Source organism: Streptopelia decaocto, assembly GCF_964273445.1.
Source record: "Streptopelia decaocto genome assembly, chromosome: 12".
Taxonomy (NCBI): domain Eukaryota; kingdom Metazoa; phylum Chordata; class Aves; order Columbiformes; family Columbidae; genus Streptopelia; species Streptopelia decaocto.
The window spans coordinates 8,459,016-8,475,070 of record NC_138667.1 but is presented as its reverse complement, the minus strand read 5'-3'; the positions used below and the strand labels follow the sequence as shown (position 1 = coordinate 8,475,070).

General features: G+C 40.9%; 1 protein-coding gene across 3 annotated transcripts; it reads right to left on the bottom strand.

The window, feature by feature from the left end:
- Positions 1-328: 328 nt before the first annotated feature.
- Positions 329-12,683, bottom strand: NME5 (NME/NM23 family member 5). Of its 3 annotated transcripts, none has more exons than XM_082063817.1 (6): positions 12,566-12,645; positions 8,323-8,490; positions 6,641-6,846; positions 6,195-6,295; positions 5,076-5,194; positions 329-2,031 (listed from the first exon to the last, which is right to left on the bottom strand). In XM_082063817.1, exons 2-6 carry the CDS (start codon positions 8,449-8,451, stop codon positions 1,945-1,947), a joined length of 642 nt encoding a protein of 213 aa, XP_081919943.1. In that variant the 5' UTR covers positions 8,452-8,490; positions 12,566-12,645; the 3' UTR covers positions 329-1,944. The 3 variants fall into 3 exon arrangements, with proteins under 3 accessions (XP_081919943.1, XP_081919942.1, XP_081919944.1); XM_082063816.1 differs by lacking the exon at positions 12,566-12,645 and adding an exon at positions 9,572-9,670; XM_082063818.1 differs by lacking the exon at positions 8,323-8,490 and having other exon boundaries at positions 12,566-12,683.
- Positions 12,684-16,055: the final 3,372 nt, after the last annotated feature.

The following is a 16,055-nucleotide window of genomic DNA, read 5'->3' as shown; positions in this document are numbered from 1 at the left end:
GTGTACTGATACCTTCATCCCTCAGGTGCCATCCTGGCTCACTGTATCTTCTCTCTTTCTACCTTTCCCTTAGAAAAATTGAAGTGAACACAAGTCAGCAGTTCAAGGTGTGAACTCTAATGAGAGGATAAATCCATGACAGATGTATACTGGAAGGACTGGCACTTTCTATTGCATGGGGTATAAAGGTAATGTTTGCAACATCAGCTGCTTCTGCTCGTTCTCCTGGTAAGGACCTACCCACTCTCTATGGAAGTTGTGATCTTCTATAGGGACAATATAGCACGCATCTGTCACAAAAGCAAAACTGAAAATCCCAGCAGTAACACAAAGGAGATATTTATTGTCGAGCATCATCACATCAAAATAAGTAAGCAAATGCCATAGTAACTAACAAAATACAGGAGAATGTCCTGTGAATTCACCAGATTTTAGTTTCTGGCATCTTCAAAAGATACATTTTTGGTTTGACTGACAGACAATCACAAAGCACAACTGTCCTGTAACTGGAGCAATCAGAAACGTATGGGGATAATAATCATAGGCAAAATAAACTAGTTGTAAACACATCTGTTTACTGTATTTCTAGCCACTTCCTGTTTGTTTTTTTTTTTTTTTAATTCATACCTGAGGGTTTGGGCTTGCTTCTTTTTGTATTTGCCCCTCTATCCCCTCCCTCCAAAAAAGTCCCAAGATTTTAAAGTCTCAGTACTGTAGAGACCCATTTTCTAAATGTTTATTTCTCTGGGCAATAGTGGTTTATTCCACTGAGAAGATAAACAATTAGCTTAAACAAAATTTATTGTTACAGACAAATGACTTAGGTTTCTGGTAATTACTCAAGTTGGAGGAGCAAGTTTTCTCATGAAATGAATTATGAAATTGCTTGTTTGTTTAGTATTAGTCAAGCATACTAATATTTCAGAGTTGTGAAAATTACATTGTTTTCTCCACCCTAGCCAGGCAAACCACAAGATACAAAGCTTGAAGTTAACACTACAAGTACAGCTCTTAAGAAAATTAAAAAGCCCCACATACCCCCAAACCAGTCCAGTTATTTTAGAAAAGGTAATAGTGTGGCCTCTAACCCTTTCTCTTGAAACTAGAACACATTAAAGTTCAAGGGTAAACAATAATACCAGGAAAACAACAGAAGTCAGTGTACCTTTGAAGAGCAGAACACAGAAAACATCCTTAAGGTGAGCTGTTCAAATTAAACACCTCTCTTTCAAACAAATGTTGGAAGAGAGCATTAGTCCTTGACTAAAATACATCATCTTGTGACTTCCAAAGGAAATCAAAGACTGATTTATAATCACTGTGCCTTCTGCCCCCAAGATGAGAAAGGCACATTCAATGTACCTGCAAATAAGTCTTTCAAATCACATTCTGACAAAAACCACCAGGCTCAAGTGAGTCATCTTCAACAGTGACATTAGCTCAGTGGTGTAATCAGCAATTAAAATTCTGAAGTTGCTAACATGCCTCCAGGAACAGTTTTCAAAGCTACATCCAAGTACCCCTCTTCATAATGGAATTTGTAGTCTGCTTAAAAAATGTTGAGACACAACTCTCGGTTTCACAAAGCACAGCCCAGCTGCACGTCACTTGGGAATCTGCACTGGTCTAAATCATTTGGTTTGTCTGTCTGGGAGAACCAAGATAAATGGAGAAAAATAGCAGTTAAGTCACATCTGATGGAATTTTGACTTTTTCTGGTTACTTTACCATAAATTTATCATGTAATTCTACATTCACTTTATCTATAGAAAAGCTACTAGAACTCTTAAATCCTGGTTAAGTGTAAGTTTATTTATCTCACAAGGATGCGGGTAGTTATGACAATAACATCTACTTAATATTGATTACATAGCCATGGGATACAGATATATATTATCATTTTCAGTGTAACCTGGAATGCCTGAGATGATTTCCACTGAGCTCTCACCCCTGATGCTCTTCCTCAGCGATCTGATGTCGCAGCCGAGGTTTATTAGGATTGTGTTCCATCAGCCAGTCAGCCAGCCAAGTCTGTGGAACAAAAAAACCAAACATTTTCAGTTTTCTGTTGTTTTCTATTAACCGTATGGGAGAATATTGAAAGCATTATTTGAAACCTCTGATACAGACACTCTCCTGCTATGCTCTGAAGACCTTTCAGAAAAAAACAGACATACAAATAACCTGTTTCTTCTAAATGCTCTTTTAAATCTTCACAGCTTATATTACTTTTGAATCATTCACACTGACCTTTAGAAGACAACTTTTCCTGGCAATGCCTATCTTTGTAAATATATAAGAACACTCGAGCCATACTTCAAATAATCTGGTCAACTCTGTTTTGGAACGAGGTTGTACAATATGCATGAAACTGCTTAATGAAATATTATTCCTGACAACATCTACAGATATTTTATCTAAAATCATGCATTAAAAGTGCCAGTCTTCTAGACTGAAATAATCTTATAGCACCTACAACCTAAAAACAAAATGCGGTTACTTTTTTAAATTCATCTTGTAAGTTTTCCAGCAAATTGTACTTAAATAAGAATGTGGGAAGTAGGAATGTCTTGAGCCCGCCTTCATCTGCCAATGCCACAGCCTGGCCTTAGGCAAATTAGCCCTTTGCCTCTCTTTCTTGTAAACAGAAGTTTTTAACACATCCTTATTTACTTCACAAGGCTGTTGACAATTAGTTTCTGGAACGCTAAGTACAACAAACTTCATACCATCCTGTGAAGTGAAACAATGGATAGAACAGCAGACCAGGAAGGTAAGCAACACTCTCCTGTTATTACCAGATACAAAACGACTGGATGACAAAGAAAGAGCCAACAAGTAGAGCACTAGGACAACCCTCACAGGTTAGTCAGCAATAGCAGGAGAACAGTAAGAATTCAAGACATAAACGGAAAACAAATACACACATACAAAACCCCACCACAAATGCCAAAATACAAAAGCTCTTAGAAAGACTACTTGGAAAAATGAGAATTTTTAAAATCATTTACGCCTGATTAAATTTATCCTGTGTTACGTAGGGAATTTGCCGAGACAACCTCTGTGCTGCCAGCAAGTATTTCTGAGTAGACAGATAGTTCCTGATACCATCTCCTTCTAGAAAGGAAGGAAAGAAAAACAACGAAGAGCCAAACCACCCCAACTTCAGTTCTTTGGTTCCTGGAAGGACACTAGGAAAAAAAAAACAAAACACATTCCACCAATCTCCCTGTAAATCACCCAGCAGATAACAACCTGAAAAGCAATAGCCAACATCCATTTCCAAAACAACAACAAAGTTCTATCAAATCAACATTATTTTTCTTCTGTTACAAGGTCACAGACATTACGGACAGGGAAGAAAGAGCAAATATCATATTTTCAGTATAGTAAAGCTACTGAGACTGCTTCAAATAGCTTTATGGCTTTCTTACAAGCAAGGCAAAAAAGCATAGTCTTGATGAAGTTACTGTCAGTTACCACACAACTGGCTAGAAAATTATGCTCAGAATGCAGAGATTAATTGCAAGCAAAAAGAAACAATGAGTTAGAGAAATGTGACTTGTAAGAAGGAAAAAAAAAATCAGATTTAATCTAGCAAAGAGATGATAATGCCCTTTAAATATGCAATAGGTTGTTGCAAAAAAACTATATATTATTAATACGTTGACTCCAATGTCCTCTGGGGATAGTAAAGAAAAAAAGTAAAATTGGACCAGAGGAGATTTAGGCTAAATTCTAGTGAAAGCTTTTCAACTAAGCACTGTCACAGATTACCTAGGGAGACTGTAAATTCTCCATCACTTGGAGTGCTAAAGAACAGGCCAGACAAACTTTTGTTAGGAATGGTTAGAGACAACTGGTCTGGCCTTTGGGCAAAGGGATGGATGAAAAGATTTCTTCATCTCTGTTTTCTAGATTTCTATGGTAACAGTGCCAGACATACGGATAAAATGAACATGTTATAAAGCTGGAACAATCACAGCACATTTAATCTGACCCCCTGTGTACCACATAGTTCACAGAAACATCCCTGAATTATTTGTCAGGATTTTTTTTTTCTGAAATGTATCTTTTAGAAAAAATGGATGTTGATTAAAAAATCTGATAATCGTGTAGAATCCACCACAACTGCCAGTAAATTGTCACACTGATTAATTATTTGCATCTTAAAGAAGTACTAGTGTGAATGACTTGAACCTTAAGAATACAAAAACATTTACCATATTTTTCCAGATGAAAGAAACTGATTTTTTTTAGGGACTGAAAAAAAAACAAACAAAACAAAATAAAACAAACTAACAGGAAATTAACTCTAGTCTTCCCACTAAGAACTGTAATTTGAATTACATATATGGGTAAAAGGAATAATACATGAAAGGAGAACAAGATGCATTGGCCTGATAACTAAAAAAAGACCACAAGGAGACAAAAGATTTTTCTGTAGGTCTATTTGACTGCTCAAGAGAAACTTCACTCAGAAGAACCATAATTCATTTTCCTGGTGAACTGTGGAGCAAGTGAAACTAACACTGTATAGTAAAAAAAATGATTCATCCTAAAGAAGGATGATAATAAATTTAAACAAACCTAACAACGACAAAATACAGTTAACCTTGCTAAGAACTCTACAATATTTTACTTGACTGTGTAACTACTACCATTGTGATTAGCATCTAATCTCACTTAGTGTCTATTGTATGAGAGCACTTTCATCTCAAATACACCCAGAAACAGTAAATAAAGTAAAAACTTATATTTGACATCATATGATAGTACCTACTTACCTTTCCAGCCATCTGTAACAAATGCATGTTAGAAAGAGTTTTACAGAAGTCACCAAAAACCCCTCTCATTTCATCAAGGCTGATTTCATTTAGGCCTGGCTCATTTATTCTGTTAACAAACCAATCAACATCTTGAAAGGCAAATGTTATTTGATCAGCTCATTAGCAGGTACCTAAAACAGCACAGCTCTTTAACACAAGAGTAGCTCTCCTTTATACAGGGGCTTTACTAATACAAAGCCAATGTATAACAAAGCGTACAACAGAAAGCTGATATATTGTACGTACCATGGGGTCTGCTGGCTTCTCTTTGCATAGCGCAGTGAGCCCAGCCAGTAATGTTGGCTTTACATAGAGGTTCAGGTAATCTCTAGCTCTTTGTCCAGTTGGAATTGGCTCCAAAATCGCTGTAAAGAGTAACCACACATGTTGGAAAGCAGCTTGTAGAGTGATTTAAAGAAGGCATTCTTTCAAAGGTGGTTTATGTATGAGCTGCTGTTTTCCTTATTAAGTTAATAATACATAATGGGTTTTATAGCTTCCCCACAACAAACTGCAAAGAAACTACCTGAACCCCTTTACAATGTCCCTGAGGTCATCTTACTAACTAGGCAATTATGAAAAGGGACAAAAACAGATCATCTGGGGAAAACGTGTATCCTTGAAGACACATTGGGGGCAAGAAAGAAACAATATGTCCCATGCTTAATACTTCTTGCAGTGTGAAGCTGGTTTCTGAAGACCCTAAAAATCTCACCTGAAGTCCAACTTTGTCATTAAGGTGAGGAGAAGAGACATGGTTTACAACGGGTAAGGTTTGTAGGGAAACACACCGTCTTTTATTAAATTGGTGGAGTTGACAGAAACATACAAGTTTTTCTCACAGAGTTTCTGTCAAAAAGCTAAGTGATCTTTCAACTGTTACATTACAAACAAGAGATCCTCCCCCAGCCTTTCCAGGTTTTATGGCCCATTTCTCTGGCACTTAACTTGGGAATTGCGCTATCGTGTGAGCATCCAGCTGCTGCAGAACAAGAATTACTCAGCCTGAGCCCAAGCAGAGTCAGTCTTCTCAAGAGAGCCAACAGGAGTCCCTGGGCTGACGCTGCCAGGAAGACCTGGAACAGCTTCCCATTTCTCTCATTTACCAGCTTTGCTCCAATTCCCAGATCACAGAGTTTGAAAAGTAGAAGCAATCCCTGTAATGGCTCTTCAGATAAATTTTGGTATGTCTTTCATCACACAAAATAGCAGCTTATACATAAAAAAGACTCACGTTCCCATAAAGCAAACAAGCTCAACCTCTTCTAAATCCAATTTTATCTAGAGTCCAAACAGAGACAAGTAATAATAGGGGAGGACACTGTCCTCCCAAACATTGGCAATGTATTATTTGTACCATTTTACCTTCTGGAAACATGAACCTAATTTCTCTTTCTGCTGAGGAAATGCTGTGACTGCCGTGAAGTCCATTCCTCAGATCATCAGTCCCATAGATGGCTCTTAAGCTAAAAACAAGAGAAAAAAAGTGGTTAGTAGGCAACTGCAAATCCCTTCCAAGTCTCTACAGTCTGAGAGCATATAAAAGCAATACATATGGATTAATTAACAAGGTATTGGCTTGATTCTGTTTTTAAAAAAAATACGTAGCTACCTAAAATTTCTGTTCACGCACTCAGCATTCTCCATAAAATGGGAGAGCTTTACATAATAACAAGACAAAGGTGAAAAGCTATGTTACACAAAATTCAAGAAAGAACAGGCCACTCCTAATCTGTATCTTTTTTGTAGAAGGAAAAAAAATAAGTGAGAACTTTTGGTCTCAATTAAGAGAAAGACAAATTCCGACTTACCTGTGAGGGTGCGTTCTCCTGGCCTTTATGCTGTTTGGTGGTCCAAGCAATTCCTTCCAGTATGAGACTGCGCAACGTCTGGCAAGAACCAGAGCAACTAAAGGTCCAGAACTCATATAGGCTGTTAAATTAGGAAAAAACACTTTTCCATATTGGTCTGCATAGAAGTTGCTACATTGCTCTGGGCTTAACTGAAGCTTCCGTTTCTGTAAAGAGTAAAAGAAAAAAATATTTTTAAAAGCTTGCCAAATTAAGGTCACTCGCTACCTCAGGTAGAATACAGCCCTCTGGTGCTGACATATCTTCAAGTGCAGGAGAATAGACACAAAGTCCCAGCCTAATCTGATTCTCCCAGATTTGATCCTCTCGGAGATACAGTGCAACAAAGCAAGAGTTTTCCAAGTTAATTAAGCAGACAAACAGGCCATTTAAGTAAAATGTGATTTCAGCCTACTCACACTTCAGCATTGTAAAATGGCTGGATGACTTAAAGTATAGCCAGGGCACAGTACAGAAAAAGTGAGGAGCACTACAAGGGCAGGATTTAATTACTGAGCTGCTCCAGCATAATTCTCTACTTTTAAACAATCTTCTCTTCAGCACACACCGTTATTTATGCAATTATTCTATTTTTCATTCAGGATTCATGCTTTATGGTATTCACAAGCTGCTTAGCCTGCAGATAGCCAGGCTTAGGACACGTTTGGGAGGTATCAGCAGGCATAGGGCAGCTGGGAAAAGAGAAGAAAATGTTTTTAAAGTGCATTTGTTGAGCCTGAACTTATGCCACACAGAACACCAGAAATTCAGATTCCTGATAACTTTGGTGGCAAAAGTCACTGGAGACATCAAAAGACGTTCTAAACATACTGTCATTAAAAAATAAATAAAAATGATTTCTTATCTCATCTTCCGATACATTTTATATAAATAAAACAACCAGAAAGGCAAGGGAGGGAATTAAACAAAGAACACATGTGGAAAAGGGCATTTACGAGAATAACAAAAGTTATTTGAATTTTTAAAAATAATAATAATGGTGAAATTGTGTTTAGAAGCGCAGTCGCTCACTCGTGACCAAGGGGAAGGAGGGGAGGCCCCGCCCACAACGAGTGTCGCGAGGGAGCAGCGCCCCCCAGCGGCCCCTCCCCGGCATCACGCGGTCCCACGGCCACAGGACCAGCCCGGTAAGACCGATCGGGATGAAATATTTGCAATGCATTTGAGTAGCCATCAAGCCCATTTAGATAAAACACAGTGGAAATTTAAAAAAAAATACATCAGACCACAACTGGCCAGTTATCTAATTGAATTAATTATCTAATTATTCACTTGGCAAACACACGCTGTACGAAACCCCGCGATACCAGAATGATACGCTCTCCAAAGTTACATCAGAGAGTCCACACATCTGCTACATATGTTTGCTAAATCTGAGTTTATTAACAAAGTCTGTGTTTTCCTGTGGCCAGTGAAATGACTGATCTGTTCTGTTCCACCCCATGCACCAACAAGATGTTTCCCTACAGAATCTGGCAGCGCTGGTTGATGACATATGAACAACACAAATTGATTTTTTGGACACACTGGCTTTTAGTTACTGGCTTGGCTGCTGAAAGTTAAGATAAATATTGTTCTGACTCTTAAAGTACAGTTATCTTCCCTGAGGCTCAGCCTGTTACCTGAACGATCAGGAAACCCGATCTGAGAATGAGATCTTCTATTTCTTCTTCTTTATCAATGACATCTGGTTTGATGAGGGCCAGAGTTCTTTCCACAAAAATCTGAGGTTCAGGCATTAACATCTGCATCTTGGCTTCTAAATTAGGAATTCACGTACTCCTTTTGTACTGCAATGACATGAGTTCATGATATTTGGAGTTTGCCTACAGTCACCAGCGGTGACATTTACCAGGTACTCTGGGAACAGAGAGGGTCACCCCAATTTCAGAAAATCCACGAGATATTCTCTGGACTAGTTGGCAGTCTGCAGTTCACACTCACATTTCACTGCAAGATGTAAACTAATTAACTCAGACGGTGTATGAGAGGAAAAAAAGCATTATCACACACTTTGCAAAGTTCACTGCACTTCCACATTCTCCGTCCAAACACAAAATCTCTGTTCTCAAGCATGAAGATCATGGCGTGGGACTTATTACCTGGATCTATTCCACCTGTAAGCCTCAGGGTATTCCTCAGTTGTTACTTAATTCTTACGTTTATGGACTCAAGACAAAGTGCCATTTTTCTAACTGAGCAGATCAAGCTACCAGCAAGCTATGAGGATATAAAATCGTTCTGTGAATAGAGGAACGAGTGCAGACGGGTTTCTTGCAGACCTGTTACCACTTGTGAGATTATTTTCCCTCTTCCCTCTGCCTCCAAACTCACAGCGCAGGGCCTCGCTCCACCTGCACTGGGTGAGACACAGGGATGCAGCCGACCGGCCAGCTCACTGCTGCAAAAATCACATCTCATTGCTCAGTTATACTTGCCTTCTTGGTCAGGATGAGTTGCTCTGTAGCTGTACCTTCGAGACTCCTCGTTTGCTTTCAAATTGGGGTGAACAAGCTGCGGCTTCCACCGCAGGGGAGGGAAGTCGGAGAGCTGAGCACGGGGGCCGGCGCTGCCTTTGCCTGGGAACCCGGCTGGGGGTGAATGCACACACCGCAGCGGCTGGAACACCCCGGCTGGGGGTGAATGCACACACCGCAGCAGCTGGAACACCCCGGCACGGACACCGGCGGCCCCAGCGGCCCAGGGCTCCACGGAGACCCCCAAGAAGCGCCTCCCTCCTCCTCACACACCCACCCGGAGACTCGACCCCGCCTACCCTGAGGGACCCGCCGCCACAGCAGCAGCTCTGCCCGGCGGCTGCGCCCTCTCCCGCCGCCCAGCCCGGCCTGTCCCCGGCGCCATGCCACGCACCTTCGCGCTCCGCCGCCGTTGCCAGGCGACGGCGGGGGCCGGTTCACCGGGCGGAGCCGCCACAAGATGGCCTCCGCGGGCCTCGGCTGCGGCCTGAGCCGGGAGGGGGAGCGAAAATGGCGCCGGGAGCGGCGGTGCGGGGGCGGGAGGTCGCCACCCTCGGGACGCGCCCCGCAGCCCAGAGCAGCCGCGGTGTCCGGGCAGGTGGCCGAGGGCCACATCGGGCTGTTGGTGGGCACCGCATTTGGTACGAGAACAAGGAAGGAAGGAAGTGGCGTGATGTGGGGGGAACCCGCTCATTTCTCCACAATAAAATAAAATATGTCAGTTTTTACCTCATGCTCAGGACTACTGAGGGAGGTGTGAGCTCACAGGAAACGTTCATAAACCGAGGTAACGCCATTTATTGGAAAAACGAATATGCACAGAAGCCCTTCTTCAGGTTATGTAAACACCAGTATTTATTGTGGGAGCACGCACGAGGTTTCCTGTTTACACGCCTGGTCACCCGCAGGATCGGGAGCCCGCAGCACGCGGCCTTCCTGCACCGACCTCAACCTACAGCCCTATCTTTCATAATTTTTTATTGAATTACAGTGCCTATCCAGTGCTACGCTACTTCTATCACAAAACCAAACATATAATGAGTAAGACCAGCCACGTTTTCTGGGCTAAACCACAACAAGGTGAGCCATAAGAGCTGGGGAAGCCATGTTCGCTGGGGATTTTCACCAGGTTTTACCACCATTGCTCCCTGCACACTCCATGTTTGCCCGGCTCTCTGGGAGCAATTCTGATACAGCCATCACCCATCTGACATGGCGATCTCTTGTGCTGTAGCCCGGTCTGTGATCTGGACAGCAAAGCATTGGCCGCTCCGCTATCACCCGCCGCCCCGTTGGCCCCGGGCAGAGCTGAGCGGCTGCCAGCTGGCCCGGCATGGCCCGGGTGTGACCGGTGAACATCGCTGATAACTACTGAGCTCGCTCTGCAGCCGCCACTCCTCTCCAGTGGGCCTCGACACCTCTTGGTACCGATTTCTCAAAAATTGTGGGCTCCGAGATGGTGTTAAGACCTCCAGCCTGCTGGTGAATCCAGCTGTTGCGTTTGAGTCCTCGAGGTGACACTGACAAAGGGACAGAGAGAAAACACAGGTATATGGGCTTAATTTTTTAATGAAATCAGACTGAAAGTGGATGCAAAGGAGAAAAGAAAAAAAAAAAAAACAACACTTTAAGAGCTGTAGATGCTGACATTGTGTACCCTGGTTAGCTGAGGAAATAAATTGATTGCAAAAGCTGGTTTTAGTGTAAGAAAAATGCACTTTGCCTTAATCTTTTTCATGAGCAAGGTAAATAATAAAAAAATAAAAATGACAAACTAAACTATACAATTATCTCCTTGCAGCCAGTTTGAAATATGTTTAAAAATCCAAGACTGAAGTTGTGTTTTATTCACACACTTTAAAAAAATAAAGGTTCCAAGTGCACAAGATGAAGTAATTCAGATACAGGCTTTCCTTCACTGACAGGGGCGTATGGCATTTGTTTCTCTAACAGAGATACCTTATCCAATATTTAGGTTGAAGACATTGTAAACACTGCAGCCACACAAAGATAATGAACAAATGTGTTTATTTAAAAAAAAAAAAAAGCTGGGAGAAGGAGTTCACCAGCTTTTTAGTTTAGTTCAGGGTTAATTGTTTATTTTCAAAGTCAATGAGCACAAGTCTGACAGCCCTAGCTTAGATTTAGCAGCTGAAAGGCTTCCTCGGCCTGCATGAATAATTCAGAATTATCATTACATAAGAAATAGTGAATTTAATATCCATGTAAAACACTGCTAAGATTAATCTCTTGCAATTTATTTATTGTGTGTATTTTTTTTTTTCAGCTAACCGAGGGCTAAAAAACCCAAGTGTATTTCTGTGCATCCTTACACGTAGCAGTTTCACCAGGAGCAGAGTCCTGTGTGCTCCACTTCCCGCCACGGGCCCTCAGTCTGTCTCAGAATTTCTCTCCTCGCTGTTTCCAGAAGCATTTCTGGAGGGTGGAGATTGTCTAATTTTAGTACCTCGGAGAATCCTCGTCTCTCCAATGAGCGGGCGGCTGCATCTGGAGCTGCAGCCAATTACGCCGGGTTTCCTCTTGCTACGCTTCCCACGATCGTTTAATAATGCAGACTTACAAATTTAAAGTGGCCCTACATGTTAAGACAAAATAACATTATGTGTTCCCTAACAAAGACGTTTTTCACAGTAATAAAGTCTCAAAGGTTTCTTCTAAAGCCTTGGATTCTATAAACCTGACCTTACGACCCTGTGTTAATAGCATTATCATATGTATGTTATCTTTATAGTGGCTGAAAAAATATTTCTGAAAACTAAAAGGCTGGTCTGAAGCATCTTCCTTAACTTCTGTAAACCAGGGATGTGGTTTTAAGAAAAAAAAGAAAAGTATAATTACAATGTAATGAACCATTACAGTTCAGAATACTTCCCTGGGTGTAGCTTTGCTGCTGTATCTTATCTGTTAAGCGGTTTAACTAGCCTTAGTTCACTTATTTTTAGCTGGCATGGAATATAACAACACTGAAAGACTGTGGCTACAGGTGCATTTACATTCTAGTAACAACAGAAAAGTAACTTTTAAAGGAAAAATATTATTTCAGAACTTTGTACTCCAATATTGAAAGAAGATGGAGAAACTAATGTCTAGTAGACTCTTAAAAAGGGAAAGAAAAAGAGAATGATGAAAAAAGAGAGTGAAGAAAAGCTAAAGGAATAACATTGACTAGTTGCATTGATAAAAAATGAAGCTTGCACATCCTTTAGCTTTATTTGCATTTTGACATTAAGAACAGAAAAAAATATTTGCTTTTGTAGTAATTTACTACCTATAGATTTACCACCCATACAACTTCTGTCCACCACTGACTTTTTTTTGCTTCTACCTCTCCGATAAACTGTCCTAACCTGCCCACAGCACAGCTTACCTTCAGCGCTTGCTTCATCCAGGCTTGCTTTTGCAGCACATAGTGTCTCTGACGGAAATCCTGTGACCGAGCTAACTTCCTCTCCTGCAAGCTTGCTCTCTCCTCCATTTCTGCCTTCTTACAGCTGAACAATTCTGCTCTTGCAGCTTATCTGCATGTCTGTAATCCCAGCTAGCTTTCCATTGCTGCTGACCCTTGTCAAGCCTTCCTTGCTGCTTTCCTCTATTCTCACCATTTTCTTTAAAGATAAAATTAACAACATATTGTCTTGACGCTTCCCCGTTCTGTAAGTCTGTAAGTGGCACTGACAAAAATCTTACCTACACGTGTCCTGTAACTCTGTCACTTGCCCTATTAACCTCACCCTGTTTCACTTCCTAATCCCCTCACACCCACTCTTTCACTTGTTCACAGCTTCAGTCATTCAGTCTGTTCTGACCCCCTGGCACCCACACAGATGTGCTTGTCTCTTTTACATTAAAAAAAAAAAAAAAAAAACGCCTTTGGTAGAAGTGCCTCTTGTCATCTCGCTTTTCCAAGTTTCCAAACACATCTCTTGTCCAGTTCTACCCTAAATCCCCTTCAAACTTGCTTTTGCTTACTGTCATCATCTGAAAGTTTCTCAACCCATCATAAACTACTCTCTTCTTGGGCCATCACTCACGTTTAGCATAGTTACCTCGTGTCCTATCTCAGCTTTTGCAAATATTCTCACCTATTGCTGCTTCTCCAGTCGCTATTTCAGCTTGGCCTGTCAGTATCGTACCTCGTGTTTCTTTCCCTTTTCTGCAAGACATCCTAACGAGCAAATACAGATGTGATTGCCTCCCATTACTGTCTCCTTTCAAACTTCAGGTATCTCCATTGCAATTAAAAGTCTTGGTAATAAGCACATGTCGGAAAAACCATCTGCCTGAAACCCAACCATTTTTCTACTGAGTTATTTTACAGTCAACTGTGCAAAGGAGTTGGTGGAACCTTACAGCCAGGAATGTGGGGTTTGGGCTCAGATTGGTCTAAATCACTGTGGGGATATCAATAAAAACCAGATTGTGTCTTGGCTGACATGGCTGGGAATCTTGCTCAAGGTCTCCTCATCTCTGTTATTAACATCCTTTTCTTTGTCCTCAACCACATTCGCTTCCATTCACAAAGCTCTGCAACATAATTTTCTTAGTTCTTCAGCTTAACTCTGTTAGTTCTCCACATCTTTCCAGAGTCCTCTCTATCACACACAAAACTGTTAGTCTTCAATCACGAGCCCATTCACATTCTGCTCGGGTCCCACGTACCTTTTGTTTGATGCTGAAGGGATACGGATATCTCCTGCTTCCTGTCAGTAGGTACAACTGAGTTCCACTACTGCACTTTCAAATCAAGACCTTCCTGCTTCTTCCCATGGTGAGCTCCTGTTGAACACCTGTAGAGGCTGGTATTGACAACTTATTTTCTAGAAAGCTCTTCCTCATTGCATATAGATACTGCATATAGATATTAGGCTTTTACCTAACCTTTTGGAGGAGAAACTCTTGCATGGTTTTGCTCTTTCATTTCATAAACATAATGTTTAACATAATACTAGCTTGGGTTACCCCTGAGGCCACTAAGCTCATAGATAAGTCTTCGGTGTAATGCTGTCCACAATGAATAAATGAATATTTTATTTGGCAAATTACAAGAGGCAATCAGTTAAATAAGGCTTTTTGAAAAGTTATATTGTCAAGGCTTCCTTAAATGCGTATTTTCTTCTTCTTAAGTTATGTAGTATAAGGCACCCTTTTTCCATTCTTATTTTGAGCACTTACTTTCAGCCATACCATTAAAATCAAAGTTATTATTATTACATTTATTTATTTATACTGTGCATAAAGACCAACTCAGACAGAAGCTTCTTATAGCACGGTATGTTGTATATAGCAGGCAATCTGCGACCTGAGGTGCTTACAATCACTTTAGACAAGACAGAGCGTGCGGGAAAGGGATAAATTACATCAACAGTTTCAAGGAAGTGAATAATACCTTGGTTCTCCTCTTTTTTTTTTTTAAAAAAAGAGGAGCTAGAAAAATCAACACAATGGAAATAACAAGCAAATAGAGAGAATAGAGAGGAAAGGGAAGGAGGCAATGAAGACAGGTATGGCACAAAACTGGTATAAACAGACAGCAAGGGCAGGGCATGGAGTAAACAGCAAGTTTGATAGAACAGCAGAATTAGGCCCAAGATCAGAAGGTCCATACACAAGTAAAATGCAGTTGAATTTCAGTCAACACCATGAATAATCATAGTAGTTACAGGATTAAAAAAAAAAGGCAAACAGGATGATAGGATGTTTTTCTCAGCAGTAGATGTGTCATGTAAGAACAATTACCACCTGAGAAGGTATGTGTATATTTTTCTTTCTTTAACCACAGACTTCGAGAAGAGAGTGAAATGCAAGACCAAAACCTAAGTCACAACCCGAAGGAATTCTTGAAAATTACCTGTGGCTTGATGGGGCCTGGTGAGACAAATAATAATTATAACAACCCATATTCTCACGTTTCTCTGTCTTCAGTGTCTAGATATGTAAAGAGTAACTTGTCAGCCAGTCTTGACAGTCAGTTTTCAAAGCAGGCTGCTTAGCCAGTCTATAACCACATTGTTGTCCTGCTGTTGGCTATGGGACATTTAAGTCATCGAATTAAAACGGGGCAACTGGCAATCACAGAAAGCCTTGGGAGTTGGGAAACTGCTATTTGGAATTGTCAAGATGAGAGATTGAGAGAGACCTGACCAGGAGAAATCAGCAGTTGGAAGAAAAGAGTACAGCTCTAAAGCAAGCATTGCTAGGCAGGGCAAGGATAACGTGTGACCGAGTACCAGCGCAAGGGCTATGAAAGGAAAGATGAGACGGGTTCAGTAAAGCAAGAAAGAGAAGAGGGGAAAAAAGAGGAGAGACAGAAATGGGAAACGTATGGAGAAGTCGCAATGAAATGACAATCATTCAAGTCCTTAGCAAAGCTTCATGAAATACAAAGGAGCTGTTTGGGGCAGTGAATCTTGCAAGGAAATTAAGCAATAAATAACATCAAAAGCACTCAGGTTACATCCACCAGCTAAGCCTAAACTTTCATGACACGCTCATATAAGCTGCTGCCAATTTCAGTTTGCTCTTAGGTGCTGGTCTATGAACTTGTAACTTCAGCACAGATGCATTTCTGCAGTCAGCTGTCACAGCTGCATACAAAAATCCTGCAAAAAGAAGGTGGACAGTGCACGTTTACCACTTCAGCCGGATCAGCCTGCAAATATCAGTTTGGCCTTAGTCCCCTGGAGTGATTTAAGCCAATGCATGGTATTTTCTCATGGAAGCAGGCCAGCAGCCCAATATAAACAAATGCAGTCAGTTGACGGACAGTGGCTTAGTTGTTTTTCACCACAAACCATACCTTTTTGGTACAGACCTGATTGATAGGTTTAAGATGTAAAACAAATCTGCCTACAAAAATC

Coding starts and splice junctions, on each gene's coding strand:
- NME5 (XM_082063817.1), bottom strand. CDS start 8,451: ATGCAGATGTTAATGCCTGAACCTCAGATTTTTGTGGAAAGAACTCTG. Junction 6,296..6,640: donor AGGAGAACGCACCCTCACAG/GTAAGTCGGAAT, acceptor TCTTGTTTTTAG/CTTAAGAGCCATCTATGGGA. Junction 5,195..6,194: donor TAGGTTCATGTTTCCAGAAG/GTAAAATGGTAC, acceptor TACTCTTTACAG/CGATTTTGGAGCCAATTCCA.